This window comes from Arvicola amphibius, chromosome 9 (assembly GCF_903992535.2).
Source record: "Arvicola amphibius chromosome 9, mArvAmp1.2, whole genome shotgun sequence".
Lineage (NCBI taxonomy): Eukaryota > Metazoa > Chordata > Mammalia > Rodentia > Cricetidae > Arvicola > Arvicola amphibius.
The window spans coordinates 40,793,403-40,805,511 of NC_052055.2; the positions used below are offsets into that span (position 1 = coordinate 40,793,403).

Sequence of the window (12,109 nt, forward strand, 5' to 3'; positions counted from 1 at the left end):
TCGGGGTGCAGCTCAAACATGGCGGCGGCTGGCACGGGCCGGTGAGGCGGTACCAGGTGGGGGCTGTCGGGTGTCATGGGCGGTGGCGGCGGCACCGCCTCCGCGTCTCCCTGAGCCGGACCTCACGGGGGACTCTGCGCCAAGCCGGGCGATGGACGAGAGCGGCGAGCTGGGCGGTCAGGAGACCATGGACACCCTGACGGAGCTGGGCGACGAGCTGACTCTGGGGGACATCGATGGTGAGCGGCGGCTGGGTGGGAGTGCGGGGGCCGCGCGGGGAGGAAGGGGTTACGGCGGCGCTGGCGGGTGCGCGTGCGCCCACCCCGCGACCGCCCCGGCGTGCGCGGGAAGGAACCCGCGGCCCGGGAGGCCCCGCCGGCTCGCGCTTCTTCCTGCTTCGAAGCCTGAGCCCGGGCCGTGGCGCAGGGCTCCCGGAGGATGAGGAGTCCTGGGTGCCGCGGGGCCTGAAGCGGGGCCGGGGGCGTCGCGAGTGCTGCCGGAGGAGGAAGCGACGGCCGCCTCCCTCGCGCGCCCACTCGCACTCTGGTTTGTCCGGTCTCGGTCGCCGGCGTCCCGCGTCGCACCTGTCACTCCCTGCTTGGCCACTGGAGCGGCTTCGGGATTTCCCGGACTGGGCTCCTAGGCTCGGCTCCCCACGCCCCTGCTCTTTTCGCGGTTGACTGACAGCCGGGTCTCCGGGCGCTCTGGAAAACTTTGGGCAACAGCTGCGAAAGCAAGTTACTCTTGGAGCGGGCAGAGTGCGGCGGCCTCGGATGGAGACCTGGGCGCTCCTGCTGCCGCTCTGCAAAGGGAGTTGAGCAGCAAGAATTTTGAGTTGTGGCCCCCTCGGGTACAGACTAGGGAGCGGGTGGCCTTTGTTTCGGCAGCCTTAACAGCGAAGTGGACGAACTGGTAGGAGCCCAGGGATCCTCTCTTGCAATTCTCTCCCTTTTCAGCCATGGGAAGGTTTGGAGAGGGTCCCAGACTTGCCCGCGGTCCTCATGCTGGTTAACAAAGCCCAGTTCTCTCTGTTCCTGAGCCAATATTAGTTTCTTTGCACTCCACCTTTGAGGATTTGAAGTCCAATGAATAGGGTAGTGATTTAGTAATTCTCAGTTGTTGGGCGCTTTTGACATTCCCAGTCCCAAATACTTTACGTTATTTCATTTACTTCTTGCACAGTCCTGTGAAGTAGGTATCACTCTCATTTTTTTTTTTTTTTCACAGGAGTGTGGTTTAAAGTCCCCTACTTTAGTGAGTCTGGAACTCCTAAGCAGTGACTCAGTTTATTGGAGTGTTATTACTTCTAGAATCTACACCCTTGCAGGCAGATAGGGTGACTACATCCTCATTTTGCAGATGAAGAAACACGTAGAAGGAAGAAAGAAGTAACCAAGTTATTTGAAAAAAGGTGTTTGCCCCTTTCCTGTTTTGTTTTTATATCATCATCCCCCCCCCCCCACCACCCCCTGGTTTGCCCTTAGTTTTTATTCTGGTCATCCAGGCAGCGTGACAAGACCCTGTAATCAAAGTTCTACTTTTAACCGCAGATTCTTCCATTAAGTATTGCTAAATACAAAGATGGTTAACAAATGGGAGGGGTTGGTCCTTGGGACACAGGGTAGCTGATGTGTTTTGAGCATTCAGGTGCAAGACACAGTGTCAAGCACACACACACACACACACACACACACATTCTCAATCCTTATAATAGCCCTTTCAGGTAAAGATGACCTTTAGACCAGTCAGCTCCCCTTGTGGATGCTGGAACCAAAGCCCATGTGTTCATTAGCTTACCAGGTGTTCCGCAGTCAGAAAGAAGTAAACCTGAAACTGCCTCCTGTCAGGGGCCCAAGAAGAAATTCATGTGGTTTTTTTTTTTTTTTTTTTGTACTTACAAAAAAAATGACCTTTATTAATTTTCAGTATGTTAAATTACCTAGTGATTGATACTAACGTAGATTGTTAAATTTATGTCTAAATAAAATGTATGCTCTAGGAAGTACAGCGGTAGATCAGTAGTTTCATAGGCCTCTATGCCAAGTGTTTCCTTCAAGAGCGATAACTCACGATAGATAACTCGTGGGCTGGCTTTGGTGGCTCAGTTGTAAAGAGCCATGGAAGATAAGAAGGATGGTGTTTTATGGCCATGGGATGGAGGTGAGAGCTGGGTGCTCCATAGCTTGCCTTTGCATAGGGCAGTAAGTGAAAGTCAATGAGGAAGGAAGCTGGGTGAAGGCTCCTTTACCAGGAAGGTCTCACCAAGGAGACAGCCCTTGACTCTTGAAAGACAAGATGAACCAGTTGGACAGACTAAAAGACATCGGTCTAGAGGCAGAAGTGTCTCTTGAAACTAATCTGTTCCCCTCAGCATGTTACTAAGGCGAGGGAAAGGACCTTTTCTTCCCATAGTTGTTTGCACCTAGAACAGCACTTGGGACAGTGAGAAAGTTCACTAAGTATCATTATGGAATGCCTGTATGACATGGGACAGGATACTACATGATTGGGTGTAGTTTTCAGTGTTTGAGTAGGTCAGGGTGACCAACCATGTGTTCCAGGATGAGGAAGAAGAGAGATTATATGATTGCATTTAACTTCTGTATGGAATTGGGTGGTTTACAACCATGCCTGCCTCCAGGAGCTCCTCTCTGGAACTATGAATCTGAGACCAACAGAGTCTCTACTCTCTCATACCTTTCCAGTTTTGTTTCATTTGACTAAAATCAGTGGTCAGTGACTGGGAATGTAGCTCTGTGGTGGGGTACTTGCCTGGGATGTGTAAAGTACCCAGTGCTGCAAAGACAAACAGAATGTGGGTGAATATGGTGGCTCACAATCACAACCTCAGTTACTTCAGAGGCAGATCAGAAGGTTTGTTGCCTCATGTTCCAAGACCAGCCCAAGCAACTCAGTGAGACCCTCATCTTAAAATGCAAAGTAAAAAGAGGGCTGGGGTCTAGCTCAACAGTAGAGCTCCTGCTTAGCATACATGAGGTCCTGGGTTCAAGCCCCAGTACTATCGGAAATAGAAGAAACAAACAGTTGTAGCAGGACACTGTGCTAAAATGGGACTGTCTTACAGAGAGAGACTGGGATAACCTAGTTTAGACTGGGTAGCCTCGTAGGCTATCAGTGCCATTCTCTCTGAAGCAGTGCCAGTCACGATTTTTATGTGACATCTTAGGGTTTTTAAACATCTTTTTTTTGTGTGTGTGCGTGCATGTGAGTGCAGGTTCAGCTGTGCCCTTGGGTTTTATGGAGGTTAGAAACACGACTTCAGGTATCAGTTTTGACTTTCATCTTCTTTGAAACAGGGTCTCTTCATTTGACACTGCATACTCTGTCTGGCCTCCAACCTTCCAAGGATTCCCCTGCCCCTGCCTTCCATCTTGGCAAAGGAGGAGCACTGATTGAGATTGCAAACTTGCCTTGCTATGGGTTGTTGGGATTTGAACTCAGGTCCTTACACTTGTGTGACATTTCCCCAGACTTTTTTTATTTTTTACATTTATTAACATTTATTTATTCAGTTTGTGGGTGTGCATTTGCCCACCCATGTGCCCACGTTTGAATGTATGGGACCAGAGGACAACTTTTAGAGTTCTCTCCCTCTACTCAAATGATCAAGTCTGGCAGCATTCCCCCTTACCCACTGAGCCATCTTGCTGGCCTATCCTCTTAAAAAATTATTTTTGAATGCCGGGCGGCGATGGCGCACGCCTTTAATCCCAGCACTCGGGAGGCAGAGGCAGGCGGATCTCTGTGAGTTCGAGACCAGCCTGGTCTACAAGAGCTAGTTCCAGGACAGGCTCCAAAGCCACAGAGAAACCCTGTCTCGAAAAACCAAAAAAAAAAAAAAATTATTTTTGAGAATTCCATATGTATATACAGTGTATTTTGATCATATCCATCCACTGAACTCTCCTGAAACCTCCCCATTACATTTCCTTTCCAACTTCACATACACTTTCTCTTTTTGAATAACTCAGTAGTCCAATTAGTGCTGCCCATATGCACATAGAGGTAGGATCTGCTGTCCCCTGGAGCATGGCCACCTTCCAGGATCCACACTCTTTACCCCATCAGCTGTTTCCTTGTTTATTTACTCTTTGTTTTTGAGACAGTTTCTCACTCTAGCCTTGACTGGCCTAGAACTTGCTATGTAGACGAATCTAGCCTGAAACTTACCAAGATTGCCTGCCTTTTTCTTCCAGATTCTAAGATTAAAGGCATGTGCCACCAAACCTATCTTGTCCCTCTTATTTTTTAAAAAAATAATTTATGTGATTGTGTGAGAGTGTCAGATTCCCTGGAACTGAGTTACAGATGTGTAAGCTGCTGTGTGGATGCTAGGAATTGATCCCAGGTCCTCAGGAAGGGCAGCCATTGCTCTTAACTGCTGAACCATTTCTGTAGCCTTGTCCCTCTTATTTTTAATGATGGGAAAATAAACACCTAAAACCAAAACTTGTGAAAGAAGCACTTGTTTGGGCCCATCTTGAATATCTTGCCTCAAACTTGACCTTGGCCTCCAGCATGACTTCTGCTTCAGAGTAGGGTCTTTGAAGATATTCGTGTTGACAGCAGTTAGAAGTCAGGCTGGAGAGATGGCTCAGCAGTTAAGAGCACTAGCTGCTCTTCAGAGGACCTAGGTTCAGTTCCCAGCATCCACATGGTGACTCGCTGCTGTCTGTAACTCCAGTTCTAGGAGGTCCAATACCCTCAGTATACAAACATACACGCAGGTAAAGCAGCCATATACATAAAAATAAATTAACAAATCAATTTTTAAAAATAAGTGTGAGGGGCATCACTGATAAGTGTATAAAAGAATAACCAAGGTGCTTAGAAATAAAAGGTTGCTAAAGATTTTTTTTTTATAATTAACATTATGTGTAAGAAAATGGTGACTGAGATCCAGGAGGTGAGTTAGGACTAAACTGTGCTCTAGATACGGGGTTTTGTGGAATTTTAGGAAGGTAACTGTTGAACATTTCAAAATAGAGATAACTCTTATCATGGATTAAAAAATTTCAACTCTTGATAAAAGAGTTCCAGGTGTGAGGTGGTGACCTCTTTGAAGGGTTGGCCCTGAACACAGAACAGAGGTAAAATTGTAGGGTTCCATTGAGGCCTTGAACATGGGCCTTTGAGGAAGCTTAGAAGGTAGCTCCACTAGGAAAGCTTGCTGGGGAGATGATGAAATTTAGTCTTAAATGGGTTTAAGTGGGGATTAAGCACAGTGTAGGAAAGGGGAAACGTATTCAGAACTGGCGATGGAGATTGATAGGAAAGGGGAGAACTGGAATGGCTGAAAGAAAAGTGTAGTAAAGGGGAACAAGAAGAGGTGAGCTTCCCGAAGAGTGGTCAGTGTCAGTGCGGCATAGACACAGTGCTGCAGAAGGCAGCAAGGATGGCAAGGCCATAAAAGGAGTCAGGAACTGGGCAGGAGGTCAACCTGTGGTAGAGGCCTCCTGTGGAAGGGGAGGAATCCAAAGCTAGACAACCCAAACAGAAATGAATGGGTGAGGGGGAAGCAGAGGCAACTGTTCACCTTTGGAGAAGGTTGAATAACTTCTAGAAACTGCACCTAGGGCCTTGTGCATGTGAGGCAGCCACTCTACCACTGAGCTATATTCCCAGCCCCATTTCTACATTTTATTTTTAAATGGGCTCACTAAGTTGTACAGGCTGACCTGTCTCAACCTGCAGAGTAGCTGGGGTTGCAGGCTTGTCACTACCAAGCCCAGCTTTACTTTCCTGTCTTATGAGTTGTCTGCTCTAAACGTTTAATGTAAATGGACCCAGGGCCTGTGGCTTCTTTCACTTAGCACACATTCATATTCATCCATGTTACAGTGCAGTGTTTCAGTATGGTTCAACTTGCTAACTCCCTTGTCATCTCATCTGCGGTTAGGAAGGAACAGCTGAGAACATGTGGTTCTCTGTGGACATGTATGTCCGTTTCTGTCCGAGTCTCTGGGCTAGACTATCTGTACTGTTGTTTATCCACTTACTCACTTTCTTAGTTTCCCGGGTCAGTTATTTGTTTCTTGGAGCCCTCCCTTTGTTTGGCCATCTCCTGGGTAAGTCAGCTACTCTTAACCAACCTACAGAGTGATGCTGATGTTCCTGTTCCCTTGTTCTTGGTTTGGGGTAGTGGTGGTGTTTGCTTCCTTGTTTTTACAAAACACACCCAACTTCTCAAGGTTCTTTTTTGTTGTTTGATCTTGAGTTTAATATAGCCCAGAACGGTCTTGACTGTCAGCCAAAGTTGGAACTCTGATCCACTCACTTCTGACTTTGGACCCCTCCCTTTATATCTGACTGTTCTACTGAAGGTTGACCCAAAGTTCTGGAACCACAGGCATGGCTTAGAGGTAAATTTTTGAGGACTGGCCTGTTTAAAAATACATAGTCAAATCTCATCCACCTTAATAGTTTGGCTGGGTTTAGAATTTTAGGCAGGATTTTTTTTTCCCCACAAGGTCTTATTGTGCAGCCCTGGAACTCACTGTGTTGAAGAGGGGAATGCTGGGATTAAGGGTATGTACCACAACTCCCAGCTAAACATAACTTGTTTTGAGAACCGGGCCTTGCTCTGTAGCCCAGGCTGGGCTTGTGATATCTTGGCTAGGCCATCGGAGAGCAGCAGTAATAAACATACTGTAAAGCCTGGTGTGACAGGTAGGACAGAGTTTATGACGGAATTTTGAAGAGTGAAGAGTTGATTGTTTTAGTTCCTAGAAGTTGAGAATTTTGATCCCAGTGTATAGCACAAGCTGGCCTAGAACTCATATCCTCCTGCCTCCGCTTCCCTGTTCGTGAGTGATGGCATTAAACATGTGCACTGCTATCCCCTTTTTGCCATTTTGATGTGCTGGGAACTGAATTGGAGGCTTTATGCCCACCAGGCTGCACTGAGCTACAACCCAGCCCCACCATCTTGACCCTCTGCACTTTAATTCCGAAAACTCTTGAGATCTTGCTGTTGTCCGTAGCTTGTTTATTTTCCACATGCTTTAAGCTCTTTGTCTCTTCTGGTTATGTTTTCTGGGGTTTCTCAGACCACCAAACCAGTGTCCTCTTGAGTGTCCCCTTTCTCTGTTTGGCTTCACCCTTGTTAACCATTTTCTGTGTTCACACCCAGGCCTTTGGGCTAATAATGTCCTTGAGCATTGCCTGTCTCTGATTGAAGTCTTTAAAAATGTTTTTAATTTTTTTTTTGTTTTCATACTTTTTAGAAAGAGTGTTTTTGCTTCTATTTCAAGTAGATCTTAAGTTAGTACCTAAAAAGGAAACTCAAGCAACTCTATGTCAATTATAATTTCCTGGGGCTGGGTGTATAGTTTAGGGGTTCATTCCTCAGCACTGTGTAAAGCTGTGTGTGGTGGCCTACTTCTGCAGTCCCAGCACCTGGGAGGTAGTGTAGAAACAGCAGAAATCCCAGGTTAGCCAGGCTACAGAAGGTCCTGTCTCAACAACCAGCAGCAACAACAGAATAAACCGAGTAGCAGATTGTCAGGACCTGTTTATACTCTTTTGTTTGTTTGTTTTTGTTTTTTGAGGTGTGGTTTCTCTGTGTAGTCTTAACTTTGCTAGAGGTCATTGTGTAAACCAAGCTGGCCTTGAACTCTGCCTGCCTCTGCCTCCCTGCCTGCCTTTGCAGGGGATAAAGGCAGGCTCTGCCACATCTGGCTAGCCAGAATGCTTTAAGTATATACACAGTTGTCATATTTTCACGTACAAATTGTCATATGATTTCTATAGTTGCAGTATAATAGGTATATCATTGAGTATAATCCAGCCAAATTAGACAACTTGCATGTCTTTTTGCTCTGTGGAACATTTTCACTATTTGTAATCTCTCATTGTCATAAGTGCTATTGCTGGGAACACTTAGGGAAAGTCACTTTGGAGTTAGTTCCTGGGTGTGTGTTTCCCAAAAAGGCGTCTTCAGGTCCAAAGCTGGAATCTACACTGCCAGCTGTAACCTTTGCACTTTTCAGATTTTTCTATTGCTACAGATTACCATGATAGCTATTTTATTTATTGGGGGTAGGGGGGCGCTGCATTTATATGGATCAAAATTTTAAACACATAAAACAGGACTGTGGAAAGTCTTACTCTATCTGCTAACTTCCCTAAACTATACCTCCTCAAAAGTAATCACATAAGAGCTGGAGATTGGTCCAGTGGTAAAAGCACTGACTGTTCTTCTAGGGGGCCAAGGTTCAATTCCCAGCACTCACATGGACTCCAGTTCTAGGAGATAGTACCCTCTTCTGGCCTCTGGAAGTAACTGCATATACATGGTCCACAGGCATACATGCAGGCCAGGCACCCATAGAAACACAAATAAATAAATCTAAAAAAAAAAAAAACAAAACTTAGTTTCAGGAGCTGGAGAGATGGTTCAGAGGTTAAGAGCACTGACTGCTCTTCCAGAGGTCCTGAGTTCAATCCCAGCAACCACTTGGTGGCTCAGAACCATCTGTAATGAGGTCTGATGTCCTCTTCTGGCATGCGGGCATACATGCAGGCAGAACACTGTATACATGATAAATAAATAAATCTTTAAAGAAAAAAATTTAGTTTCTTTCACCTTCTACTAAACGTATTATAAGGACAAGCAGAAACATGAGATGACTTAACAGATGAAGGCACTGTCTGCTGAGGACCTGAACTCGATCCACAGAACTCCAAGATAAAAAGAGAACTAACTCCTGCAAGTTATCCCCTGACCTCCGTGTTGTGAGTGTTAATACTCTCTCTCTCTCTCTCTCTCTCTCTCTCTCTCTCTCTCTCTCTCTCTCTCTCTCTCTCTCTCTCTCTCACACACACACACACACACACACACACACACACATCCTATAAAAGAAAAAAAAAGGCATGGCAGTACTCAGAAGGAGAGGCTTGCAGGTCTCTGAGTTCAAGGCCAGTGTGACCGCTTTTCACCAGAATCTTCAGATAAGTTAGGAAATGTCCTTTTGTGTTTTTTCGCATAATACTTTTAAGAAAAAAAAAGAATCTCTCTTGAAGGACTAGAGCAGTGGTCCTCGACCTGTATGTTGTGACCCCTTTGCCAGGGAGGGGGGGATGTCGAACAACCCTTTCACGAGGGTTGCCTTATACCATAGGAAAACACAGATATTTACATTGTAATTCATAACAGTAGCAAAATTACTGTTATAAAGTAGCAATGAAAACTTTATGGTTGGAGTCACCACAGCATGAGGAATTGTTTAAAAGGGTCACAGCATTAGGGTGGTTGAGAAGCACTGGGCTAGAGAGGTGGCTCAACAGTTAAGGACTGTACTGCTTTTACAGAAGACCTGAGTTTGGTTCTTGGAGTCCATATCAGTCTTGGCCTGCTAATAATTTGAGCTCTGGGAGTTTGGGCAGGGAGGGGGGTTTTATGTCCTCTTCTAGTCTCTGAGGGAACCTGCTGCACTCATATGCACATACTCATATACAAATACACACACAATTAGAGTTTTTAAAAATTTTTGTTTTGGTAAGCTTTGAAGTTGGGCTTGGTAGTGCACACCTTTAATCCCAGTACTTGGGAGACAGAAGCAGGTAGGTCTCTGTAAGTTTGAGTCTAGCCTGGTCTACTTACAAGTTCTAGGCCATCCAGGGCTTACATAGTGAGATCCTGTCTAAAAAATAACTGGCTTTGGTAGTTTTTGTGAACTAGTTAGGGGCAAGCTTTCTCTTTATTTCTTGGGCAGGGTTGGACTACAACTTGAGATAGCTGTTTTTCATGGTGGGTTTTTTTGTGTATAATACACATACATAAAATACATATAATTGTTTAAAAGATTATTTTATTTGTTTATATAGTAGGAAGGGCATATGTGGGGGGTAGCGGTCAGAGGAGTTGGTTTTCTCCTTCCACAGTTGGTTCTCTAGTTCAACCATGTGGGCCCCAGGGTTATCAAACTCAGCTCTTCAGGCTTGGTAGCAAGTTCTTTTATCTACTGAGCCATCTTGCTGCCCCAGGACCATTTATTTGTTCTTGATTGTAGATACTGACTTTGATGTTCTCCAGGTATATGTGACTTGTTTCTTTCCTTATTAGTCATTAGCCATTTGCCTTGTTTGCTTTCTGATGCTGTGATGAACCCCATAACCAAAAAGCAACTTGAAGAGGACAGGCTTACTTTGCTTACACACCTGGATCACAGTCAATCACTGAGGGTAGTTAGGGCAGGAGCGCAAAGCAGGAAGCTGGAGGCAGTAACTGAACTGGAGGCCATGGAGGAGTACTGCTTGCTGACTTGGTCCCCGGAGCTTGCCCAGTCTGCTTTATTATACAGTCCAGACCTACCTGCCAGGGGTGGTACCACCCACACTGGGCTGAGTCCTCCCACCTTAATCATTATTACAGTCAATAACATTAATCAAGAAAATGCCCACAGATTTGTTTACAGGCAGTCTGATGGAGGCATTTTTTTATTTGAGGTTCCTTTTGCCCAGATGACTGTAGCTTGTGTCAAGTTGATAAAAACCTACAGCAAACTAACCAGCACACTGTCCCTGTAGTCACATCTGCATGTTGATCTTCAGATTTTAAAGTCACATGTAGGCAGTAGTCACCATGTGCTCAGCAGCATGTCTGTGCAGACCTTTTCAGAGGATCCATTTTATACTATACCCTGGAGTGTGACATTCTTGAAAGGCAAACAGAATCCTTGTTATCATATCATACACAGTTTTGTTTTTAGTCTTTTCTCTAGTTCTCCAGTAACTTAGGATCTGAGCCATGCCACACAACTAGAAAGTGGTCTGTTGGTAGCTTTAATCCAGACGTGTCCAGTTCTAAAACCGGTGTATTTTTTGTCTGGTCCGTGCCACCTTCCTGTCTGATGTAAGCAGGCTTCTGGATGACAGAAGCAAAGTAATGTGATGGCATTCAAATAGATAGATGGTAGCTAGATTCTCTGGTCATCTTCAGGGGACATGTGCAAAGTCCTTGGGCAGTTGGAAGTGACTTCCCCTGAGTTCCCTGGTTCTTCTGTGCATTTCTTTCTTTTTAAAAATTTATTTATTTATTTAGCATACAATGTACTGCTGGCAAGGAAGGCATCAGGTCCTATGACAGATGGTTGTAAGCCACCATGTGGTTGCTGTGAATTGAACACGGGACCTCTGGAAGAACAGCCAGTGCTCTTACCCTCTGAGCCATCTCTCCAGCCCTTCTGCGCATTTCTTTTATACGTAGGATGGGGGTTGGAATAGCTGTACCTTGGGTGCTTGAGGTGAGCTAAATGCACATAGTGGGTTTTTGTTTGTTTGTTTGCTTTTTTTTCCCCTCTACTAAGCATAAAGGAATTGAGTGAACTTCAATTTGATTGACTCTAGAGCCCAGGGCATTTTTAGAACAGTTTTAGAATGTTTATTTTTTTTTTCCCTTTTGAAAGGGCTTTTTATAAGAGTGGGTGGAATACAGGAGGAGTCACAGTGTGGTTTCCTCCACAAGACTCATGGGTTAAACTTTTTGACGTGGTGGAATTTTTTTAGAAGATGGCATCGTGGCCTGGGTCTCCAGGTAAAGCTCTTTGGGGAACTCCTGCGTAGAAACTAACCCCGAGTGTTGACACACAGACGGGAAGACGGCTCTTTCTGCTTTGCTTTAGCCTTGGAAGTTGCTAGTGACCCTCACAATCTTACTCTGTCATCTGACCAGGGAACAGGTCTGTTGGGTTCAGGGTCTGGTTTGGAATGGTGATGAAATTCTGAGCTGCAGAACCAGATGTGGAGCCGCATTGTTGCACCCTTCTGCCTAGCCTGGGCTCTTGCCATCCCACAGCTGCAGGGGAAATAAGCTGTTTCCTAAGTGGTAACATTCTCATGAGGCCTTAGACTTTATAGAAGTCCTCCTAGGAGCATTTGTCTGTCTAACAGTGTTGTGAGATTGATCCTTGATTTTTATCCCCATTTTTCATGGCCATTCATAATGACTCTGTAAAAGAGAAAGAAAATGATTTATCCAGGATTTTCTATGCTTTCAGAGTATGCCATTCAGCCTCTTCCTTGCCCTGTGAGTATGAGGTGGGAGATGGCCTGTTGTAGGAAGCCTGGTTGTCTAGGAGCCTTTTCT

General features: G+C 45.4%; 1 protein-coding gene across 1 annotated transcript in view; it reads left to right on the top strand.

Annotated features, from left to right (window-relative positions):
- Srebf2 (sterol regulatory element binding transcription factor 2) overlaps positions 1-12,109 on the top strand; it is a 61,890-nt gene continuing 49,781 nt past the window's right edge. The window contains exon 1 of the mRNA XM_038341561.1: positions 1-239. Within this exon, the coding sequence (XP_038197489.1) occupies positions 152-239 (88 nt within the window). The 5' untranslated portion in view covers positions 1-151. The remainder of the gene's footprint in view (positions 240-12,109) is intronic.